Source organism: Pleurodeles waltl, chromosome 11, assembly GCF_031143425.1.
Source record: "Pleurodeles waltl isolate 20211129_DDA chromosome 11, aPleWal1.hap1.20221129, whole genome shotgun sequence".
Lineage (NCBI taxonomy): Eukaryota > Metazoa > Chordata > Amphibia > Caudata > Salamandridae > Pleurodeles > Pleurodeles waltl.
The window spans coordinates 42,360,878-42,386,306 of record NC_090450.1 but is presented as its reverse complement, the minus strand read 5'-3'; the positions used below and the strand labels follow the sequence as shown (position 1 = coordinate 42,386,306).

The 25,429-nt window shown below is 41.9% G+C and overlaps 1 protein-coding gene across 1 annotated transcript in view; it reads right to left on the bottom strand.

The window, feature by feature from the left end:
* Nucleotides 1–25,429, bottom strand: part of LOC138266552 (dehydrogenase/reductase SDR family member 4-like) — a 208,403-nt gene that overhangs the window by 39,817 nt on the left and 143,157 nt on the right. The window contains exons 7-8 of the mRNA XM_069215404.1: nucleotides 24,082–24,133; nucleotides 9,508–9,642 (exon numbers count right to left, since the gene is read on the bottom strand). Of these exons, the coding sequence (XP_069071505.1) occupies nucleotides 9,508–9,642; nucleotides 24,082–24,133 (187 nt within the window). The remainder of the gene's footprint in view (nucleotides 1–9,507; nucleotides 9,643–24,081; nucleotides 24,134–25,429) is intronic.

The following is a 25,429-nucleotide window of genomic DNA, read 5'->3' as shown; positions in this document are numbered from 1 at the left end:
ATCTAATTCTTTCTAAAATATTTTCACACATTAAATGTTGAAAGAAACATTGAGATTACTTGATCTCAATAAACAGAATCCAGTCCCCACTATCTAGGTCAAAATGAGAACTACGTCTCAAATGCTATATATTTTTCAGCACACTCACGTATTAGTTACAAAGGTTTGTTCTCCAAATTCGAATCCTGAAGCACTAACTTTATTTAGAACAAAAAAGCCTGACCACATAAATAGGAATAAAATATTTTAGGCAACATTAAAAAAGTGGAGACTGGCTTTAAAATGCAGTTTAGATGATAACATGTACGGAAACAGGCTTTTTGCAGGTTTCCCACAATTTTTGGGCCCCACTTGGACTAAAAGCTGCTTGTTTTTTTACTCTGACAGTGCCCTGAGGTCTTCTAACCAAACCTCAGTGCCAGTGTTCTAAGCTCTCACAAAATATGTTTTGAAATGGCTATATGCAATTGGCAAGTGCTAGCCTACTTATAAGTCCCTAGTTCATGGTACCCAGGGCATCTAAGACAGTGTGTCCACCCAGAACGGCAGCACTGTTTGTGGCACCCTAACTGTGACAAAGGACAAAATGGCTCCCAGCCTGCCAATGCAGACTAGAAGAGCAGGGTTACACTGCTAGTTCGATTTTGCTATTCAAACGAATGGCATAGGCACCACTTTCTTTAACCTTATATGGAAGTCTCCCGTATGGAACCCGATGGAAGGGAGCTATACATGAGTAAATAAGATACATATATTTTTATATGCCTAAACACTAACATTTCTTAAGTGTAATTTTGCTGGTGAAAACTTAGTTGCCACATTGGCTAATACAGAGTTACTCGCTGGCACCCCAGCCTAGCTAACTCCTGAATGGGACTAACTAAATGGGTACTGTAAGGTATCAAATTAATTGTGAAATTAAATCCAAGCTGATGTCAGGTCGAATTTAATGTCACAATTACAGTTCTGCAACTTTAGGTAGGTTGGCACTTTGTGCTACAGCTGGTCCAGTAGCCTTACAAGAGCTCTAGCACACAGGCACCTTTGTGCCCACCTGGGGAGACATGTGAATGACTTCCAGGCTTAAGGACAGTCAGCTTCTGCAGAGTGAGAAGTGACCTCTTCTTAAAGGAAGGCCACTCGGGGTGTCAGCCCAAAACAGAAGCTTCAAAGGGGAAGCCACCTTTTTTGGGCAAATGGTGATAACAGTTCCGGGGCAGGGTGCCTTTTGTTTATGTAGACAAATTGAAGCTAGAGACAGAGAGGGAAACTCAGTGCCCATACCGGTTTTCCTGTGGGTATGTAGCCCTGAGGTAGCAACAACTCTAGTGTGGGCTACCAAGCTCCTGATGACAGAAGAGGTGTTCTGACATCTCGACGATGGCTATAATAATCCACTCTGGGATAGCCATATGCCATATATTGAAGGAAACACAACACCAGAATGGAGGGGACCTAGTAGCTAATTGGCCAGTGACCACGTGGCCTCCGCAGTGCCCACTACTGGTATAAATATGGCACTCCTGGCAGTATGCCCATCAGATCACATTAGATTTAGGGAAAGGACTGAAGAAGGACTGCCAAGTTGACCTTGTAACTGCACAAAGAGAGGCTACATTGTTGGAAGGACTGCAGCTGCTGAACATTGGGCTAGTGAAGTTTGGACTGTATCTGTGGCTCCTGGTTCAGGGAAAAATGTATTCCTGGTCCCAGATCCAAGCAGTGACTCCCAGGTTTATTTGGATGATCCCCTGTAACCAGCTCAGGGATAAAAGAGCCGAAGAAGCCCCAATCCACAAGCTGGTAGCCACTGGAAACGTTTTACTGCTATCATCACCAGGCACCCTAATGACAATTCCAAGATAGCCAAAAGTTGCACCCGTGTCTGCTGGACCCAGGAGTTCTATAGCCCAGCATTGGCTGGCCAGCTACTGCAACAGAGGACTTCGAGGGACCCTAACCTCTGTGGCCAAAGCCACCACATTTCACCCGTGGACCGAGAAATAACCACAAAGACAGCCCCGTTGACCACACCTCAGCTGGAGCATCCTTGCACATCTTTTCGCCTGCATCCCCAGCATCAGGACCACTCCATTGAAGTCTATGGCGGTCATCCTATAAAGTTTGTAACTTGCATTAAAAATGCTCTGGTGGCCAGGTAACTGTCTAAAGTATTATTTCTGTCCCCTAGACCTCCATGCTGTTGGATTTAATCAACCAAGCTGGACAAGAGTTGCCAAACTAAGGGCCAGATTTACAAGGCCCTAGCGCCACCAGAGCATCACTTTCAGTGTAAATACGCGCATCCCTGCATTTCGAAAGTGGTGTTGCTATCTTAGCCACTTTGTTGTAAATCTGGGCCTAACTCTTTCAAACTTTTAAAAAATGTACAAACTTTTTGTTGACTGCTTGTTTGTGATTATAGTTAAATAGTTAAAAGTGATAATATATTCCAAAATTCTTATCACCAGAACACTCTGGTGGATTTTGCTAATCTAGGTCTCTAAAAAATAATATAAATATACTCTATCTTTACAAATGGGTTTCCTGGTTCTTTCCTGATTTGTGAGTTTCTTACTACATTGTTTGACACTGTTAAATGCTTTACACTAAGTTCCTTTGTTAAGGCATGCTGCTTGAAGCCACAGCTACCCAGGGTTGAGCTGAAGGTGATACAAATGAGCCTGACTGAACCCAAGATAGTTTTTGCAAGTGTATTCCACCATAAAGCCCCACAGCCATATCATACAATCCACCCAAATTCTCACAGACCATTTCCAAAAACTGATTTCAAATAGCCCTATTGAAGGATTGTTCCAATCAGAATATACCATTGGAAAATCTTATGTTCCAGAAGTGTTTAGCTTGCCAAAATTCTATAGAATGGTTTGTTTGAACTTAATCTTTCTACTGTGCAAAATGTGGAAGTAGGGAAATCAAAGTCTCTAATTTTATTTGACTCACACCAATTGCGACCAACTCCATTTTTCTAACATATTTAAGTATCTCCTCTTGGCATCTGAAAATTTTATAGGAAGTAAGACAGTAAGGGCAATGTGTTACACAAGAAAATAATAGTAAATGACACAGCCAGATGCATATAGCAGTTAGTAGAAGAGTTTTGATTTTTAAAAATTTGAGGAGGCAATTCCAGAGCACAAACACCACAAGATCTTTCAATGTAACAACACACATTTTTATTTGGGTTTTTAAAAAGTGCTACTCTAAAAAAGGCGTCAGCAAACTGTACACATCAACAAGATGCCAGCACTCCTTATAAAACTGTAACCTTAACCCCTAGGGTGCCCAGGACGAGCTGGTCTCGACCAGCTCGTCCTACTATTGGCCCCAGGGGGGAGCGCTAGCGCTCCCCCAAATGGCCAAGCACCCCCCCTCCCCTGGGCAGAGATGGAAGGGGAATCACTTCCCCTTCCACCCCCGACCCACCTGTGGCGTCTGATGACGTCAGCACGCTTTCGCACGCTGACCTCATCTGAGGCCTTTCCCCCGGCGCTGGAAGCTGAGCTTCCAGCGCCGATCGAAGGAGACACGCAAAAGCATTTCTCCTCCGATCACGTGGAGGGGCAGAGAGGCATGCTGCCCGATCGCAAGGGCAGCACAAATGCCACTAAACAGCAGGGATTTTTTTTTTCTTTGTATTTATGTAATAAGGGGAGCGGCCCCTTGGGCAAGAGCTGCTCCCCGTGGGGAATTTATTTCTTGGCTATTTCTGCCCCCGGGGGGGCAGAAATACAGTAAACATCAGGGATAATTTTATTTATTGTTTAAAAAAAAAATTTATGTTTAGGGAGCGACCCCTTAGGCAAGGGTTGCTCCCGTGGGGGCAAATTATTATTAGGCCATTTCTACCCCCCCTGGGAGCAGAAACCACTAGCAACCAGGGATATTTTTTTTTTTCGCACTTACGCATAAGGGGCACGGCCCCTTGGGCAAGGGCCGCTCCCCGGGGTGGGGCAAATGATTTTTAGGAAATTTCTGCCCCTGGGGGTAGATCAGCCTAAAATTATTAGGCCGATTTGCCCCGGGGGGGGGGGCAGAAAATCACAGGGCCTCTCCCCAGGGGGGGGGCAAACTATTTTTAGGCCTTTTCTGCCTCCCTGGAGGCAGATCGGCCTATTGTAATTAGGAGTATCTGCCCACAGGGGAGGCACAAACCTCTACACACCAGGAATATATATTTTTTTATTTATTTTATGTTTTTATGTATGGGGAACGACCCCTTAGACAAGAGTGGCTCCCTTGGGGGGGCAAATTGTATTTAGGACATTTCTGCCCCCCTTGGGGGCAGATCAGTCTATTTTTGTCAGACCAATCTGTCCCCAAAGGGGGCAGAAACCTCTAGACACCATGGATTGGTGTATGTGTGTATGTGTGTGTTTTGTTGGGGGGGCAGCTCCTTGGGCAAGAGTCGCTCCCCATGGGGACACATTATTGTTGGCCATAACTGCCCCCCTTGGGGGCAGATTGGCCTATTTTTGGAAGGCCCATGTGCCCCCTAGGGGGGTGGGGGGTAGGGGGGGGCAGAAAGCCCACCAGAGACCAGGGAAGATTTATTTTTCAAAATAAGAAGTTGGGGATATGGCCATACCACCACCCCAAATAAATGGGGCCAAAGTTGTTCTGCCCACCAGTGGGCAGATGGGGCAATTACTCATGATTCACACCCCCGGGGACAGAAAGTCTACTAGATGCCAGGGAATAAAAAAAATAAAAGAAAATAGTGGGGTGATGGTTCCAACCAGTATGGGCCTGGTTATGCCCCCACCCAAACTGAAGGGGCTAACAGTCTTTCAGCCCTCCCCCGCACACTAAAACATCGTATCCCATGACAAGCAAGAGGACATTTGATTATTTTTGGTTTTTGTTTTAACTTTGGGCCATGAGAGCTTGGTAACTCTCAAAATCGTCCCACTTGGAATGGTGAGGGCTGCACATTTTTTTACTTTGGGACGCTGCCATGTAGAAAAATCCACAAGACCTAGACACATCTGAAAACTAAACATCTAGTTGATTCCAGGGTGGTGTGCTTCACATGCACCCCGTACCATTTCCTTACCCACAATGCCCTGCAAACGTGCAACTTTGCTGGAAACCACACATTTTTCCCACATTTTTGTGATGGAACCTTCCGAAATCTGCAGGAATCCACAAAATTCCTACCACCCAGCATTGTCTCATCTATACTGATAAAATTTCTGCTGCACTTGTCAGCCTAAAAATGTTTTTTTCCAAACTGCCCTTATGGACCCACTTTGGTTCCCCCTCAATTTCGATGTGTTTTCTGCTCTTCCTTGTCACAAACACTTGGCCCACCTACACAAGTGAGGTATCATTTTTACCGGGAGACTGAGGAGAACGTTGGGTGGTAGTAACTTTGTCCCGGTGTGGTGGTCCCACACAGAAATGTGGGAAAAATGTGATTTTTTAGCTTAATGTGAGGTTTGCCGAGGATTCTGGGTAAGAAAACATTGGGGGATCCACGCAAGTCACACCTCCCTTGACTCCCTCGGGTGTCTAGTTTTCAGAAATGTCTGGGTTTGGTTTTCCTAGATGGCTGCTGAGCCCAGGACCAAAATCGCAGGTGCCCCCCCCCCAGCAAAAACAGGTAGTTTTCGAATTGATAATTTTGATGTATCCACGTTGTGTTTTGGGGCATTCCCTGTTGCAGGCGCTAGGCCTACCCACACAAGTGAGGTATCATTTTTATCAGGAGACTTGGGGGAATGCTGGGTGGAAGGAAATTTGTGGCTCCTCTCAGATTCCAGAACTTTCTGTCACCAAAATGTGAGGAAAAAGTGTTCTTTTAGCCAAATTTTGAGGTTTGCAAAGGATTCTGGGTAACAGAACCTGGTGGGAGCCCCACAGGTCACACCGTCATGGATTCCCCTATGTCTCTAGTTTTCAAAAATGCACAAGTTTGGTAGGTTTCCCTAGGTGCCGGCTGAGCTAGAGGCCAAAAACCACAGGTAGGCACTTTGCAAAAAACACCTCTGTTTTCTTTGGGAAAATGTGATGTGTCGTCGTTGTGTTTTGGGGCATTCCCTGTTGTGGGCACTAGGTCTACCCACACAAGTGAGGTACCATTTTTATTGGGAGACTTGGGGGAATGCTGGGTGAAAGAAAATTTGTGGCTCCTCTCAGATTCCAGAACTTTCCGTCACCGAAATGTGAGGAAAAAGAGTTTTTTTTACCAGATTTTGAGGTTTGCAAAGGATTCTTGGTAACAGAACCTGGTGAGAGCCCCACAAGTCACCCCCATCTTGGATTTCCCTAGGTCTTTAGTTTTCAAAAAGGCATAGGTTTGGTAGGTTTCCCTAGGTGCTGGCTGAGCTAGAGGCCAAAATCCACAGGTAGGGACTTTGCAAAAAACACCTCTGTTTTCTTTGGGAAAATGTGATGTGTCCACGTTGTGTTTTGGGGCATTCCCTGTTGCGGGCGCTAAGCCTACCCACACAAGTGAGGTATTATTTTTATCAGGAGACTTGGGGGAACGCTGGGTGGAAGGAAATTTGTGGCTCCTCTCAGATTCCAGAACTTTCTGTCACCAAAATGTGAGGAAAAAGGGTTCTTTTAGCCAAATTTTGAGGTTTGCAAAGGATTCTGGGTAACAGAACCTGGTGAGAGCCCCACAGGTCACCCCGTCATGGATTCCCCTAGGTCTCTAGTTTTAAAAAATGCACAGGTTTGGTAGGTTTCCCTAGGTGCCGGCTGAGCTAGAGGCCAAAAACCACAGGTAGGCACTTTGCAAAAAACACACCTCTGTTTTCTTTGGGAAAATGTGATGTGTCCACGTTGTGTTTTGGGGCATTCCCTGTTGCGGGCGCTAGGCCTACCCACATAAGTGAGGTACCATTTTTATTGTGAAACTCGGGGGAACGTAGAATAACAAAACAAGTGTTATTGCCCCTTGTCTTTCTATAGATTTTGTCCTTCCAAATAGAAGACAGAGTGTAAAAAAGATGTCTATTTGAGAAATGCCCTGTAATTCATATGCTAGTATGGGCACCCCAGAATTCAGAGATGTGCAAATAACCACTGCTTCTCAACACCTTATCCTGTGCCCATTTTAAAATACAAAGGTTTTCTTGATACCTATTTTTCACTCTTTATATTTCAGCAAATGAATTGCTGTATACCCGGTATAGAATGAAAACCCACTGCAAGGTGTAGCTCATTTATTGGCTCTGGGTACCTAGGGTTCTTGATTAACCTACAAGCCCTATATATCCCCGCAACCAGAAGAGTCCAGCAGACATAACGGTATATTGCTTATAAAAATCTGACATTGCAGGAAAAAGTTACAGAGTAAAACGTAGAGAAAAATGGCTGTTTTTTTCACCTCAATTTCAATATTTTGTTTATTTCAGTTGTTATTTTCTGTAGGAAACCCTTGTAGGATCTGTACAAATTACCCATTGCTGAATTCAGAATTTTGTCTACTTTTCAGAAATGTTTAGGTTTCTGGGATCCAGCATTGGTTTCACACCCATTTCTGTCACTGACTGGAAGGAGGCGGAAAGCACAAAAAATCGTAAAAATGGCGTATGTCCCAGTAAAATGCCAAAATTGTGTTGAAAAATTGGGTTTTCTGATTCAAGTCTGCCTATCTCTGAAAGCTGGGAATCTGGTGATTTTAGCAGTGTAAACCCTTTGTTGATGCCAATTTCAGGGAAAAACCACAAGCCCTCTTCTGCAGCCCTTTTTTCCCATTTTTTATTTAAACAAACTTTTCACTGTATTTTGGCTAATTTCTTGGTCTCCTTCAGGTGAGCCCACAAAGTCTGGGTGTCTCTAGAATTCCTAGGATGTAGGAAAGAAGGGACACAAATTTGGTGTGGGTAGCTTATGTGGACAAAAAGTTATGAGGGCCTAAGAGCGCCCTGCCACAAATAGCCAAAAAAAGGCCTGGCACCTGAGGGGGGAAAGGCCTGGCAGCGAAGGGCTTAATAACTCCTCCGTAAACAACTCAGAGTCTGTTGTCTATTTCAACAAAACTTAGGAATGTGACAGAATAAATATCAACGTGCAGAAGAGAAAAGATTCTATGCACGATTTCTTGATACTTTTTAATTCGGGAGATCAGATGACTACAGGTTCATTAGTAATACTGATCCATGGGGTTCAATTCCACTCCGAGGTCATTTAAGGATCCTTGGGCTTCACCCCCACAGAATGGTGCAGGCCCTTCCTAGAGGCAGTAGTGGACCTCTTTGAGCCCACCCACCTCATCTCCTTAGTGGCCCCTCTCTTTCCTAGCAGAGTCTTCCTCATGCAAGAGCTTCTTCAATGTCAATCCTGAGACATCGGCTAACCTTGCTCCTGGAAGCAGGGTACAGGCAGCTTCTCCTGACAATCAGTTGATTGCAGACCCTATGGTACTGGTCCCAAGCATGGCAACAGGAGTCCCTGTAGCTCACAATTTTTCATTGGTTAGGATTTCTGGAATCAGAAAAAGCAGTCTTGGTACACTACCTGGAAGTTCTGCCCCATCCTTAACTTACTGAATGCAATAATATATGCAACTCTTACTTCTGAATTTTCTTCTATGCAGTCCTGTCCTTTCGCTTATTCCACTCAGGCTGGTCCCACCAAGGTCATTGTTAGGAAGGGTGAACAGGAGTGCGAGGTAGAGCTAGGAGTCTCCTGCCACAAACTACCCAAAACATGAGCACAAACACAAAGGCTGCTGCTCAACCCAGCTACCCAGTGGGAATTGCCCTACCAAAGAGTAATGGACCAGCAAAAGGCAGGAGGAAACCCCTAGCTTAAAGGAACCTTCTAATACCAGTAGATATCTTTCCCACCCTGGTGATACCTAAAGAGGCGTCTCGCTATTACATTAATTTCACTGCCACCTCTGTAAGTGCTGACAGTCAGACAAACTGATGGTGCACATGGTGTGCCACTCTAGACCACTTAGAACTGCTCTAGGTCTCATTAAATTGACATAAAGCTCCCCCCAGTGCGCATATCTGATTGTCTTGTGTACTGGGGCACAGTTAAGGACGACAGCTTACTCATAGTGATGTAGTAAACACATCCAGTTTATGCAAGTTCCAGAAGTACATTAGCATATATAGCAAACATGTCCCGAACTGAGAATATTTTAAAATAGATCTGTGTCTCATTTGCCAACACAGAAATATGTATCCTCTCTCCACAGTTGTATGACTTGTGAAGAATTGTAAAACCTACATCCGTTTGACTCAACCGTAGGATTACAGTGAGGGGCTCAAAGCTAATTTTAAAAGCTTTTTAAAGAAAAAAAAAAAAAAAAAAAGCAACAATTTTTTGGGCTTGTGTGCTGTTACAATTTGGTTGTAAAGGTATTGTCATTTTTATCCTAGAACGTGTTCATCTGTCGGAGAACCGATCAAATAAAAATTCGGCAGCGTTTTGTTTACATGATTTCTATTTGTTTAAAAAGAGGAATATATCATGTTTTATTTTTGTGGACATAATACAATTCGACTTGATTATACTCACTCCAGAGCTGAACTGGGTTCTTGTAAGTCCCGGCGCCAGAGAGTTCAGCCGAATATTCATCGGGAGTAATTCTGATGCCAACATCTTGGTCAAACCAGCGAGGGCCGTCTTACTCACATTGTAGGGGCCAACATACTGGTGCGAGGAGGAAAAGAAGAGTGTTGGATACTTCAAGGAATTATATGTAGGTGATAAAAGGCCTACTAACAAGGAAAAAACACATATAACATATATATCATATATATGGCACGCCTGCGGTAATCTTGAACATGAGAAACAATCTGGTGTGGAGTACAGAGCAACAAAACACTCGTGGAAAACATCACAGTTTTCAAGCCATCATTTCCTTTGCGAACACAAAAAGCAAATTGAAAATCTAAGTCAGACACATTCTTTGTGAACCCCTTGAAATTAGAAGTAGGTAGTAATTACCTACCCAACGTAGGGCTTCATTTAGAGGCTAGCAGAGCACAGTCCCCGCAATAAACTGGTTTTAGCTCCTCCAGTGTCAGATTTGAGGTTCTCCTTTCTCATTTTGCCAGGGGAACCCTTGGGTTTTTCTCCCAGCATAACCTTAGCATCTGCCTCTTGCACTGAACATCTTTGCCCACCGCCACCAAGTCACAGTAATGGAAGCCGAATCCCAAATAACAACTTTTGTGCCAAGGAATTTGCTTCAGAATAAATGAAAAAAAATGAATACTGAGCGGCCCAAATATTTATTAAATTAGCTTGGTGCAGAGATTCCCGCCAGAAAGGTAGGGATCACTAAGGCCCTCATTACGAGGTTGGTGTGAGGAGACCCCCAGGGTACCGCCAGCACTGCCGGGATCCATGATCCTGACGACCTGGAGGTGACAGAGATTGCAATCAGCCGCACGGCCCTGCTGATTACAACCTCTTTCTCTGCCAGCCTTCTCATGGCGGTTTTACCTGGAGAACAGATGTAGGGGGCCACGGGGGCCCCGGCACTGCCTTTGCACTTGGCATGGACAGTACAGGGGTCCCCAACACCATTGCAATGTTCACTGTCTGCTGTGCAGACATTGAGCATTGAGAAGGTGCTGGTGCACCCTGCAGCAGAAGCATTGCCTCTGGCTTAATTACGGGCCTGAGACAATGCGCTTGTTTAGCACTAGGCTGGCAGGAGAAAACCTCGGTTTCCGCCCGCCAGCCCAGCGGGAAACTCTTAATGGGTCCCAGTGTGTCAGCAATCTCCCCATCGGAAGTTCGGAGGACGGTGAAAACCATCTGCCGAACTCTTGATTAGACCATAAATGTTGTGGGCAGACCTCTGGTATAAGGGTAGAGGGCAGGGCATCTGAAGACCCAGCAGGAGGGTGGGATAACCAATAGGTTTTAAATGACCCCCATTAATCTGTACTGTTCTCCACTGGTCAGATTACCTCTGTGTTTATGAGGTATTTTTGAATATCTACTTTGAGATTGAAAAACTTGAACATCAGTTGACTATACATTTTTTTGGAGGACAAAGGGAGTAAACATATGTAGAATGAACTCCTTAACTGCTGGGGCTGTTAAACCCCATGCTGAGTCCGTTTTTTACTATTTGGGGTTCTTCCGACTTATGGCGCTATCAATTTTTTCCACATAAGGTAACCTTGCCAAGTTTGCATCCTTTTTTTCAAAATGACGTGGGCATTCTTAAGGTGCCCAGAGTTTGTAGATTCCCATGAAGAGGCAGGGAAAACAGCCAAATTAGGTAACAACGTCTTTTTACAAAAAAATGGGCAACAAGTGCTGTGCAAGAAATGGTCTGTGTTTACCTCTAAAAAGGACATTATTGAAAGGTTTGGTGTGGTAAAGTTAGTATCCTTGAAGCTACTTTCAGTTTGTGATAGAAATAGGTGTGAAACCCATGGAAGAAACCCATGGGTGATGCCAGTAAGCTCTACATTTCTAAAAAGCAAATAGAATTCTGAATTCACATATGGGTAATTTGTATAGATCTTTAAAGATTTTACCAAAGAAACAAACTGTTGAAATAAAAAAATATTGAAAATGAGAAGAAATAATTCAGCTATTTGTAACGTTTCATCTGTAACTTCTTGTCATAATAACCGATTTACAAAAGCACTATACCATTAGTCCCCTAGACGGTCATAGGGATATATATCGTTTGTAGGTGTCTGCACCACAAGGTTGCCATAGCCACAAACTGAGCTCCATCTTACAATGGTTATTCATTGTGTACAGAGTTCAGAGCAATTCATGTGGTAAAATATAAAGAGTGAAAAATTGGTTTGAAGGAAATCTATGTAATTCTGAAATTAACACCAGCATACCAGCATGTTGTTCATAGGGCATTTTGCAAAATGTGTTGTGTTGCTGAAGAACAGGGACAGCTGGGTACAGAGGTCATGAGAGGCGTTATGCAGTTGGAGCTTGCTAGCGAAGAAGTAAAATCTTTCACTATGGCAAAGATTTCCTTGGCGCTATTGATGCGTTTGGTGGCTCTGATTTGCTAATGGTAGCGTCTGAGTGTGGATGTGTAGATGCTCTTGTAAGTGTGGTTCTGATTTTGTCTCCATCTGTGTTCAAATTGCTTGCAGTGGTGCTTGGTGAGTCTGAGCTCTTCTTTGTACCACCTTGCTTGCGGTCTGGTTCTCATGTCTTTGTTGGCTGTAAGGGCATCCTGGGTATCTGCATAGGTTGTGATAAAGGTGGTGCAGTCAGAGATGGATTTGTGGATGTTGCTATTGTGTCGAGCCTGACTTCAGAAGACCAGAACACATCTGAGATCGTTTTCCAGTCCTGTCATTAAGATCTAGTGATGGTGTTTCTGCAGTGGTGTGGGATGGGTATGCTGAAGTTGGTGTGGTCAGACTACGTGGTCGGTGTAGGCTGGTTGATATGGAAGGCAGACTGTGATCCTCCTTCCAGCCCCACTTGTGCCTCCACCGGCTCCAGAGGGGGGGGAGGAAACACACCACTCAGGACCATGTGCGGAGGGGGGCTGGTACTAGTTCCACTGCTTCTGCCTTCCATGCGGCTCCGGCTGTTGCTGGCTATTCACCGGTTCTAACCCAGAACCTGGCAAATCCCTTTCCCCAAGTGGTGTACTCTGCCATGCCCCCGGGGCTCCCTCTCTTCGGGGCGGTGGCCTATAGCGACGAAGGTTGCCTGAGTTGCGGCAGTATATCCACACTAGACGGTCCTTGCCAGTACCCCAGTGGTATTGCAGGGCTCGTGCCTCGGTTAGGCTCGCAAAGAAATTGTTGGCGGCTCTACTCTACTCCTGCAGCATCGGAAGGAGAGGGGGGCCACAATCACAATGCCACAGGTGCTTCCCTGTGCCTCCAAAACCTGCTATTAGTTAGGGCACTCCTCACTCTCTGTCTACCATAATCACAGAGTGCCTGGCCCTCGCTAACAGCAAAGAATGGGCTCCTCACACAGGAACTGAGCAGGGAGACACACCCAGTGCTCATCACAGGCTTGGTTACCTAGTGGCTCTCTGGGGGCACAAAGAAAGGTGGCAGCAGATGGGGAGACCAGCACCCCATAGGCAGGTAGTGGTGATCACCACCAACAGTCCAGCAGTGCCAGTCCAGCCCAAGTATAGGGGTCAGCTGGTCAGCATGGCAACAAGCAGAAAAGTGATCCTGATGAGTCCTTTGTGCCACCTAGCAGAAGCCAGGCAGCAGGGCAACAAACAGAAGGGCAGTCCAGAGGAGTCCTTTGTGCAGTCCAGTAGCCTCCCTGGCAGAGGTTCAGTCCCAGTTCCAAAAGTGCTCCAAAAATGTGGGGTAAAACCCCTGTACTTATACTCATTTTGCGCAGTCTTCACAAAAGGGGGAGAAGGGATTCCAACCAGTACTGACCGGTTCTAGGACTGCCCCTTTCTCCTCCAGCACTGGCTCCAGACATCAGTGGGAGGTAACCTAGCCCTTTGTATGGTGCTAGTGCACAGCCTTTACAAATGCAGAGGCAGAAAATGCGACATGGGCATGCCAAACTGTTTCACAGAACCCACCCTGTTTTCACAATGTGGGTAGCTGGGGATTATGGGACTTGTCTCAGCCAATACATAGGAATACCTACAAAACTCACACATTTCTGAACACTAGAGAACACGAGAGTCCGGGGTGGGGAGGACTGCAATGATCTCACAAGGTTGTCCTACTTAGAAGCCATTGAAACCTCAAATTTGGGGTAAAAACATACATTATCCTCACATTTTTGTGATGGAATGTTCTGGAATCTGCCAGGATCCGTACATTTGCTACCACTCAGTGTTCACATACATCTTCTGATAGCAACGGTAGTCAGCTTGTGTGGGTGGGCCAAACGGGCTGTTGCCATTCACTGGGGTTATTGATGCAAGAAGGTTACGCACCTAAAAGTCTATTTCCAAGTGAGGTCTGTGGCAATTCAATACATTGCTGTAAGGAGTGAGCTCATCCTTTGCGGCCAGTTTCAGTCACAGGAGGAGCATATTACAATATAGTCTGGAGTGAAGATGTGGTCCCATTAGACTAACGATAACAGTGTTAACCTGATGCTCATATTTTACAGAACAGCACTGATAATTATCCTAGGATTGGTCACCCTCACTGGGATCTCCCAATACGTTAACCCACACTGCTGGACGCATAGCTCTAACTTCTTCTCTCACTTTTCTTCCTCCCTCTCACTCTAAGTTTCACATTATTTGGATTAAGTATTATAGGTAATAACGAGCAGCGTTCGATGCTCAGATGTATGCGACACTAAGTTCTCCACATCAATTAAAAGATTAAAAAAAAATTGTACAGAACTGCACTGAATAGCCACAGACCTCACTTGAGTTTCGACTTATAGGTGCGTAACCTTCTGGCATCGATGAACACCATTCAATGCCAACAATAATTTAATTTGATCTCCGCAAGACTCAACACTTCACAATTGCTTTGAACCATAATGGATCAGACCAATTCTGGTAAAGTAAGTAATTACCTCACACAAGCAATTATCAATACATTGTGGATTAACCTATTTATTATTGACTATTGAATCAATGGGTTCTGAATGACTCTGCATTTGCAAACTCTACAAACTCATCATGAGCCTTGAGAAAGTCCTAGGCCTATGAGCAATCTCACAGGCTGAATCCTGTGTTGGCTTATCACGGAGAATCTGTGAACTGTTGATTGACACCTGATCAATATTAAAGGAGGCACTCTTTTAATGTTTTGGCACTCAGAATCTGTTGTACTAAAAACTATCTTGTAGTATTACAGTGCTTATCACATTAAACAGTTGATTAATCGTATTTCTGTTTAATTATGCAGCCCTAGTATTGTCAAGTTTATTACTAACTACGTGAAATGGCTTTTACCTAGATTGGATATCCTCTAACCAAAACACAATCATTATTTATTAGGTGAGTGCAGATTTTTGGCCAACAGCCCTTCTTGAATCTACAAACAAAATAGGCATTGCCAAAAACAAAAACTCAGCAGACGGTGTCAAACATATTGGCTTTGCCAGTGCTTGTTCTGTGTACCTCAGGTATATCTTGGTAGGCTTGTATGTTACTACATATATAGTACAACAATATTGTACTGTAAGTATATTGTATTCAAAACATCACACAAAATATACATTGACATTCAGTCAGAGCAATGTATAGTTTTATACCTTTTCTACAATTATATTACCTATGTGTACAATATATGTGTAGACAATATAAGTGTATACGAGGTACGCACAACCAGCCCTAACATTAGTTCTAACACTAACCATAGCTCTAGATCTAACTCTAGCCTTATTCCTGGTTCTAATTTGAGCTCTAAATTTAACAACAGCCCTAATCCTAATCCTAAAAGTAGCTCTAATGCTACGGCTACCCCTAATCCTTACCTATACTTTACCCTAAAATAACACTAGCCCTAAACATAATCCATACCATAGCTCTAACCCTAGCATTACCACTCAACATGGTTCTAATGCTTACTAACACTTACCTTAATGCTAGTCTGACAACATAAAAACAGATGATATAGCTGGTGCACTACTGAAAGACATCCTGTATCTCTAGCCAATGCAACTGAGTTGCCCTTGTGATTTAGAAATATGCAATTTTTTGTCAGCTATTACCATGTGGATCAAGTTGGTTAGTTTCCTTGTAAGCAGTTAAACTGGGAACCTCAACAGTGAGGCTGGTTACACATGATCATTAGTAGGAATATATATTTTTGAAATTCTTAGTTGTTCGTCTGAGGGGTTTTCTTTTGTGTAACAAGAAGTTGCTTTGTTGAGTTCTTGAAAACGTTTTTTTTCAAGATGTGTTTTTGTGCTTGTTCTGCTGGAGCAGCCAATTTAGAATGCTGTTTTGTGCATCATGAAATGGTAGGTTTAAGCTTCATCGGCGGAGACTTAACTGGATAGCTAAATCTTCATATTCAAATTCTACCTGGGAATCCTTCTAAGCATCATCTTGCTCCCCACCCTCATGTTATTCCTTCTGCTAAGCATCTTGATCTAGCTCCTGTTCAGAATCTTTAAGCAGATCTAAAGGTATCTAAGGCTTAGAAATTCCCAAAGCTACCTTCATAGCCTTTTTTAATAAAGTGTCTGAGATCCTCTGAAATAGCTAATGGCTGAAATGGCTAACTTGAAATTTAATTTCCTCTTCTTCTACAGTTGTTATTGTGATGAAGGAATTTCTGACACAATGTGCTCTGTTTCAGGATTTCAGTGGATTCTCCCTTTACATTCTGTTTTCCATTTTTCTTTGGGAGTTTGTGAAGTATGAGACATTGAAGGTTTTTTTCCTGTTTTCGGAGTCAACCCCTTATAATGGATTGATCTCCCACATATTGCTGTGATCCACCCTTATTTCAGTGTTGAATTTCCTCTTTAGTCTAATCCTCTTTTCGAAGTTAGTCATAGAGTAGAAGTGATCATCCCATGGATTTCTTTCTTCCCAACTAGGCTTAAACCTGTTTTTGAGACCAAGCCATTCCCTGGTGCTGTTGATCATCTTCTCAAGCTAAATCTGCTTCTTGGAGCTTACTCTCCTTTGAGGTCAATCCTCACATAGAGGCCAATCACACTGCTTAGTCAATTTTTAAGTGACAATGGTTGAAGCTTGTATTGAAATGGAAGTGTCTGCAGGAGATGCTTGTTTTGAGATTGTTGGACTTAAAATATGTTTTCAGACTACATTTTCTAGTTGTCCTACTGAATATAGGCTTGTGATCAGATCCCATAGTCACATGTTCACAGAGATCCCATCCCTCAAGTTCATATGAAGAATGCTTCTTTTTCTACTTGTCCAGATCAGTGTCAGTGGAGAGTTAATCATCATCCTCCTTGCCTCTCATTACTACTACTCATAAATGTGCATCAACTCAGTAGATTCCCCTAGGCCTCCATTCAAGTGTGGCACTCCCATTATTTTCCTCTTTGGCCTTTTTAATGGTTTTCTGCATCTGGATGCTTTATATGCAAAACCATTTTTTTCAGTTGACCCCTTGGCAAACAAAGCTTAACAGACTGTATAAGCCAGTGCAAGGGACATGAGTGTTTCATTAAGGACAAAGGCTTAGAACGTATCTTTCCCTATGAGCCACCCACATTATTCTCATACATGAACAACATGTGTTTGAAAAGTTTTGAACAACTTTGAAAAGATATATATGAAACAAAATAGATATATAACTATATATATATATATATATAGATATATATATATATATATATATATTGTTGGTCATCCCCAAACGTTTTGCCTCCTTCCTCCTATTTTTTTCTGACCTGTTTGCGTTGGATTTAGGGAACTTTACCACAGCTAACCAGTGCTAAAGTGCATGTGCTCTATGTCTAAGTTGTATTTGTGAATAGTTAATCCATGACTGGCATATTTGGTTTACTAATATGTCCCCAGTAAAGTGCACTAGAGGTGCCAAGGACCTGTAAATCAAATGCTACTGGTGGGCCTGCAGCACTGATTGTGCCGCCCACATAAGCAGCCCTGTAAACATGTCTCAGACCTGCCACTGCAGTGTCTGTGTGTACAATTTTGCGCTGCCAATTTGATCTGGCAAGCTTACCTACTTGCCAGGCCCAAACCTTCCATTTTATGACATATAAGTGACCCCTAAGGTAGGCCCTAGGTCGCCTCATGGGCAGGGTGCAGTATTTTAAAGGTAGGACATGTGCGGGTGTCTCTTACATGAAATACTACCAAATACGTTTTCCACTATTGCAAGACCAATCCCTCTGATAGGTTAACATGAGGACTGCCTTTAAATATCTTTTGAGTGAGGTTTCCCATTGGGAACAGGTAGCGATGTGGAGTTTGGGTTCTCTGAATTCAAAATTCAAAAATACTTAAAATCTTTTGGTAAAGTTGTATTTTAGATTGTTTGTTTGAAAATGGCATTTTAGGAGAATGGGCATTTTATTGCTTAACCATTCTGTGCCTCTGCTTGGCTGCTGAATCCACATCTGGATCAGAGTGACAGTTGGGCTGGTTTTGAATTCTTTCTAGAAAGTGACACAAAGGGTACTGAGGTGTGTCCTGCATATCCTGATGGGTCTTCCTGGGCTAGAGTGGAGGGAGGAGCTGACACTTGCATTTGTGCCTGACCTTACACTATATAGTCTCCAACCCACCGGAGTGTGTCTGGGACCAGGGCAGGGAGAGGCAGGGTCTTGTGCACTACAAAGACTTTCCTTCAAAGGCAGAAATTAGTATAAGTATTGGACTGCTGACCTCACAACTTACGAACACTTCTGGATCAAGAGAAACCTCTCCTAAGGAGAGCCGGAGGAGGAGTACTGCCCCTTTGCTGTGTGTGTTTTACTGAGCTGGGCTGGCCTGCAGTTTCTGCTTCTGCCTTAAAGAGGATATAGACTGGACTTTGCTGTATATACTGCTTGTGATGTTTCTCCGAGAGCTTGGACTGAGCTTGCCTCCTGTTAAGAAGTCTCAGAGACATCAAGGACTTCACCTACCAGCCTCTGGGTTCATTTGCTGTGAACCCTAACTCGCCAGATGATTCCAGTTTCTGGGCCCTTGAGAGTGAAAGCTGGCCCAAAACCAAGCAGAACTACGTGCAGTGACTTCAAACGACTCCAGGACCGACGCTACTGCCTGACTCCATGCCACTGCCTGCACCTGAAGTCATGGTCCCCGCTGGAGCGTGATGACAATGACTGACAGTGCAGGCACGATTCTGCCGCAGCCACCTCTCACAGACACCACATCACCTTCCCTGCTATTAATTATGTAAATTGGGTAATGATCATATACTTTTAGTTATATTTTAGGTGCACACTGCTGGGCTTGTAGGGCATAGGGTGGGACATTAGTTGAGTAATAATTGATTAACAATTAAAAATGTATGGTTAATTATTGAATTATTGAATTGATTATTATGAACATTATGTAATACTGATTTATTTTGGTTATATTTGCATTGGGGTTACAAGATTTGTAGGAGTATAGGGTGGGTGGTTAAATAATAAATAAAAAATAATCATTAATGAATAATTGACTAATTGATTTTAAATTATGTAAACTGTGTAATAGTTATATATTTTAGTTTTAATTTAGGTGTGGGGTGCTGGGAAGTTAATTAAGTAACAATTATTAATTATGTATTGATCATTAATTATGTAAATCGTGCTACGCTTCTTTATTGTCATTATTTTGTAGGTGTGGTTTCTAGGTTAGTAGAGATATAGGGTGGAAAGATCATTAAGTAAGAGTAGTAGTAAATGTGTTTAAAAAAAAATGTGTTCCATAAAACTTTATTATTGGCCAAATATACAAGCATTTCATTTCAGTCATTTTTAAGTCTCTATTGTCAATAATCCATTATCAGACAATCCTAAAATCACAATAAAAGTTCAAAATAATTATGTGTTTAACTAGCAGCTGGTCACAAATAGTTTTCTTTGAGTTTATAAACTCAAGACCCCAGGCCTGGCCGTGTTTATTAGGTGAAATTGCTAGCCTACTGTCTTCAAATGAGAAGTGAAGGACAGGGGGAGCACTATTCTGAAGGGGACAAGAGGGCATCACTAGTTCTATGGGGGCCTGCTCATATATCTCTGTAAAATGATCAACCCAAGCCCCTGGATTCAGATGGCAATCGGGCTGTGGGCTTCAAGGTCTACTCGAGTGGGCAATCATTTTCCAAAACAAGGTAGTATCCCCCTTATTTGCAACTAGTACTAATTTGCCCCCGCCTACATCCTCCTATGCTGCTATCAGATTTGATCATCTTTTTATACACTCCCCTTAAGGTACATACGTCTTGCATGTTTCATGTGCTAAGTGCATCAACTAGGGCTTTTTTTGCTTCGTGACATTCCTTTGAATACCATAGATTACTTTCCCTACTATGGGTCTTAACCAAAGTTTTCACATTTAAGGGTTTGGTCAAGATCATTTTCAAAGGTTCTGTCAGCTCAGTATGCATATCTATAATAGATGTTGAAAAATTGGCAGAGGTGCAGACAAATGCATTATATATCTCGGTCAAGATCCCTAAATTCCCCAGAACTGAGGGCCATTTAATTCCTCAATGATTATTCCCTATTACTGGGGTAGAAGTTGAACATGTTAAAGGACAGGAAATACTAGTCCAACATGTCACAATTTTAGCATGAAGGGGATAATGATCGCTTTCCATCCTAGATTCTATCTTGAAATCTACCAACATATCCCACATCAAGGCTTTAATCAAGACATAGTCCACTTTCAATGAAAACTGCCCTTTTCTAAATGTGGAAGCTCCCGGCCTGTCAGACTGAGATGTGCCATAGCAATCTCTCAGCCCACTGGAAGACATAAAGCAGAGAATCTGCATGGCCACTACTAAGCCTGGGACAAAGTGTTTGGAGGTGACAGAAGGTATGTCCCAAAATTCATCCTCCTTCTCCAGGAGCATATCATAGCCACATATGGGTTCAAAATTTATATTGTGATCCCCCGCTATGATTATTAGATATTTGGGACTAATTAAGGTTACAGCACGATACAAGGGGGCTAGTGTAGATGATTCTACACTCCTACTTCTAGATCTACAATAGATATTATATAGGTACATGTATGGCCCGAAATGTATTTTTAGACCCAGGATGTCTAGGGGGCAGGATCTAGGGTAAATAACAAGGTCAACTAATCCTTTCATGTTATTCTGGTGGCTGTGGCTTCGCAATAGCTGTGAATAGCAGAGGATGAGACAGGGAGAGAACTCTTAGAAGAATGGAGTCCAGATACATTATTGAGCTCAATACTAAAACCCCAACAGCCTCAACTGCGAGAAGACTTACTCACACATCTGTAATAAGTAGCAACTACTGTATGCCCTGCAGGACCTAGAGGAGTGTTACATTTAAATTGTGTCAATGTGTCTTCTTGGGTTTTATTAATTTGTTGTACCTTACACTTAGGTGCCCCTTTTACTTTTTTCTAAATGGTATAGGTAGATCATTTTATGAAAGTAAGCCCACTTGGGCCGGATTGGATATATGCAAACAAATCCATTGATATCTCTTTTTATGGAGACTATTTATACATTTTGAAGTGTGCAGGTCATTGGCTAATGGGTGCTGTATGATGTGTTGTAACTTCAGTATGACAATTTCATCAGGTGAGTTTCCTGCTTGGGAGTATTCATTGTATTAATATTGTTTAATCTGTAAGTGAGCGAAAAATAAGTTGTGGTAATTATGGATCATTTGGTTAATTTTCAGGGCCCGCTTTGCATTTAGAATTGTGCAATGTCACGTGGGGCTCTGCATGTATACTTATCCAAGCAGTACTGGGCAAAAAAATGCAGGGGCTTTTAACAATGAAGTGAGCAGCGGACATTGAGTCATTTATTTTTGTTCCCTTAGACCTTCAGTGATTCTCCTACACTTTTTATTGCAACTGACATATATATATATTTGTGCAAAGTATAGGTGGTTTTAAACACTTGGGTTAATCTTTTTACAGTTTTCATGATGTTGTCACATGTTTTGTAAGCTGTATATATGTGGTAATGAAATGTGCGTTTTTGTCAGTGATCAAGGTTGCGGATGCCACCGAAAAGCATTTGACAGCAGCAACATAATACACGTTTTTGCCCGGTAGCATACGTTGGTCCCTCTGTTGGAAAGTGTAAGAATGTTTTGGGTGTATATATATATATATATATATATATATATATATAGTGCTTTTTATAGCAGTACAAAAATAATATAATTTTAAATATATAATTTTAATATTTGTGTCATATTATATATGTGTGTGTGCGCGCATATAAACATACACACACATATGCATGTGTGTTTATATAAGTATATATATATATATATATGTATATATATATATATATATATAAAATATTAAAAAATTGTGGATTTATTTAATTAATATAATAATGGCATATATTATAATATTTAGGATTTACTACTTTAACATCTATATATATATATGTTCTGCTCATTTCACAAGTAAACATACTATGAGAGGTCATAACAGTCTCTGTGTAGTTTATGCTCAGTGCTTTTATAATTGTACTTCCATTAATAAAGACGACATTCACATAGAGTTAATTCATTAGCAGAACCTGTGTTTGAACATTTCAGTAAAGCGTTCTGTGCAGGCATACTGTTCAAAATAAGTCTTACCAGAATAAATCTTTGCTAGCCCCTTTGACCTCTGTCTCTGTGATAATAAAATTGTGACTTACTGCATTGCCTCGGGCCCTTTTTCCCCAGAATAGTTATTCAGTTAGGGCTGCATCGGTATTGTGGCATGATAATTGTAGGACTTCAACTCACCAAGCATCTTGATAAGGATGCCCCACTGATTTCTGGATGACGTAAGGTGCCTTTGAAGTTTTCATATTTATCAGTCCCCAAGTGTACAGTACACATGCAGGAACATAGTATTTCCTCGCCACCTGTATCATTTCATGATGTTTCCATTCCACAAAACCGCGCGCTGCCACTTGTGAATTAATTGCAAAACAATTGGTCTGAAAAGCATATATATATATATGTATATACATATATATATATGTATATACATATATATATATATATATATATATATATATATATATATATATATATATATATATATATATATATATATATAGCCAAATGGTGGTCTCCACTAGGTAGTTATAGTTAGGACCTAGTTAACTTTGGCGCCGTTTGATGAATATTTATGAAATTTTCAAAACGTATACTTTGCTAAGTGCAACTATTTTCTTGAAGGTTTCGGGGTGATCTGTCAAGTGGAGGCCGAGAAAAAGGGGGTCCCCAAATGCATTTCCCCGTTCATCTTTCCATAAGACCTTTAGACACCCCTACTGCCCGAACTACTGAACAGAATTACACCAGATTTGGCACGGAGCTAGATTTCGTTCTGCAGATCATGCTTTTTGTGATTGGGTGCAAATTCGTTCAGTAGTTTTGGGGAAAAACTATATATACATATATATTAGCTAGCTACATTTTTGTATGTTTTTTAAAGATACCAGTGTGAAACAATATTGTCATTCAATATTTATTTTTGTTTGTACTTACCATTATAAGGATAAGAAATCAATATTTTCATAAACAATATTTTTGATACAATATTTTTTACACAATTTTATTTATTTCTATATTATGCCAGTGATCCCATAAAAAATACCTTCGTAGATGGCCAACCACAGTAATTGACTTTTGCCAATGCAACCACAATTTTGGGAAAGCCAATAACAGCTACCAGAGTGTTGGAAATCTTGGGAGTGGGGAAGAGAGAGGAGAGAGCAAAATAGTGCAAAAACACAGAGAGTCCAGCAGTGCCCTATGTCAGAAAGAGAGAGGGGGAGAGGAATACCAAGGTAGGCTAGGGAGTAGAGGCACCAGAGAATAACTGGAGGTGGGGATCGCGAAATGATGTGGTAATAAAAACAGTAGGAGGTGCCAGAGAAAGTGTGAAGAAGGAGCAGGATGCATTTCCATAATGTTCTAAATCACAAATACTAGAAAGAAAATAAAGAAAACATAGTTCACTATCATTAACTGTTGACAAAGCAAGACAACAAGCAAAGTATAGACAGGAAATACATCCAGTCATGAGTAAAGAGAAGACTCAAATCTCTTTCTAACGGCATGATAATGAGTAACCTGTGATAGTTATTACATCTGATAAAAATCCAACACTGAAGTGAATTTACCAGAAGCAAGAATTATCAAGTATTCTGAGTGTTGAGGAATAATGTGCAGCTTTTGGACCTTACTGCACTAAAATCCATGTTACAGTAAATACTGTACACTGTTCCCATTCCAAGTCTGGAAATTTATTGATGCATAAACTATTTCATGTCCATCATGTGTTCACTAGCAGAAAACTCAGAATTGCCTCTCAAATGGGTTTACATAAGGGTCAGAAACTAGTGACCTACTCATAAACAGGGCCAAAGTATAGGTTAAGTTATGGGTATCAATGCTGTCTCTAACGAGGCCACAAACTGTGAGAAGAAGCAAAATAGTTCAAACCAGACGATGATTTAATTCTCTTCTTCGCCTTTCTGGCCCTGTAGCCACTAAACAATGAAGCATACTTACTGGGAAAAATGAATAGGCAGCTGCAGATGAAGTCAAAACAATGGATCCACCCCTGAAAAAAAGATGAGAATCAGGATCATATATTTATTTATATGTGTATGTGTGTGTGTGTTTGCGCATGTGTGAGTGTGAGTGTGCTTGTGTGTGTGTCTGTGTGTGTGCTGAGTAAATGATGTGTGTGTGTTTTTTCATGGACACAATTTTGAGGGACAACATATTGAACAGTAAGTACACAGATGGAAGTGTAGATGTACTATTTTTAACTTCTCATGTATTCACCTTGATGATATTTATATTGTCAAGGTACATAGATGTGAAGCTAGATATAGAAATCTATGAATACCTTTCAATATTTGTCCCTTCTTCTTTTGTCCACTATATTAGTGTCCCACAATATCCTGGTCCCGCTATTTAGGAGTCACACCTGTTTGTGTGAGTAGTGTGCATGTTTGTGTCAGTATGTGGCATGTCAGCAAGGAGAAACAGCCTTTAACACACAGTTTCTTTAGGACACTGCCTTTACAATGCATGCCTTTCAGCAGGCAGATACGTTTTGTGCCCTTAACACGCATGCAATTACCACGCTTGGTAGGTATTGTTAAGGTAATCACAAATAATGAGAAACCTGACTAGCCTGCAGGCAATCCTTTCAACCTTGTGGACAATTTGCGATCTGATTTGAAGATTTTGCCTGCAGAACACGTCTTAAAGGAAGAACTACAGGACTCTAGAGAAAACTTTTGGATATACCTTTTAAATCATTGCTTCCAACGGTATGAAAATCACTGGCAAGACCATCTGATTACTATACTGCGTATCTAAATAGCTCTCAGTACTGCCTTGATTAAACATTCTAATTGGAACCTTTACTCATTTACAAAAATCCTGTAGTGTCAACTATGAAGAGACTAGCAAACAAACTTTTATCACCTGAGGAAGGCAGGAGCCCAAATATTGTAGGGGAAAAATATTTACATTTTTTGGTGAGTCTATCTGTTTGAGATACTTCTTTCTTGGCATATTACATTTCCCTAGTAAAGTAGCATACCATTTAACAAGGGCCTGTGCATTAAATTCTACTGGTGGTTCTGCAGCAGCTATTGTGACACCCACTCAAGAATGTCTCAGTTCTGCCATTGCAGCCTGAATGCAGTTTTAAACTGACAAGGCAATTTGGCAATATCACCTCCTTGCCAAGCCTTAAACTTCCCCCGTATTGTACATAAGGCAACTCTAAGGCCGGCCCTTGGTAGCCCATAGGGCAGGTTGCATTGTAATCAAAAGTTTGGAGATTTTACATGTCCTGGCATTGAAAAACATCTAAATTAATCTTTCACTACTGTAAGGT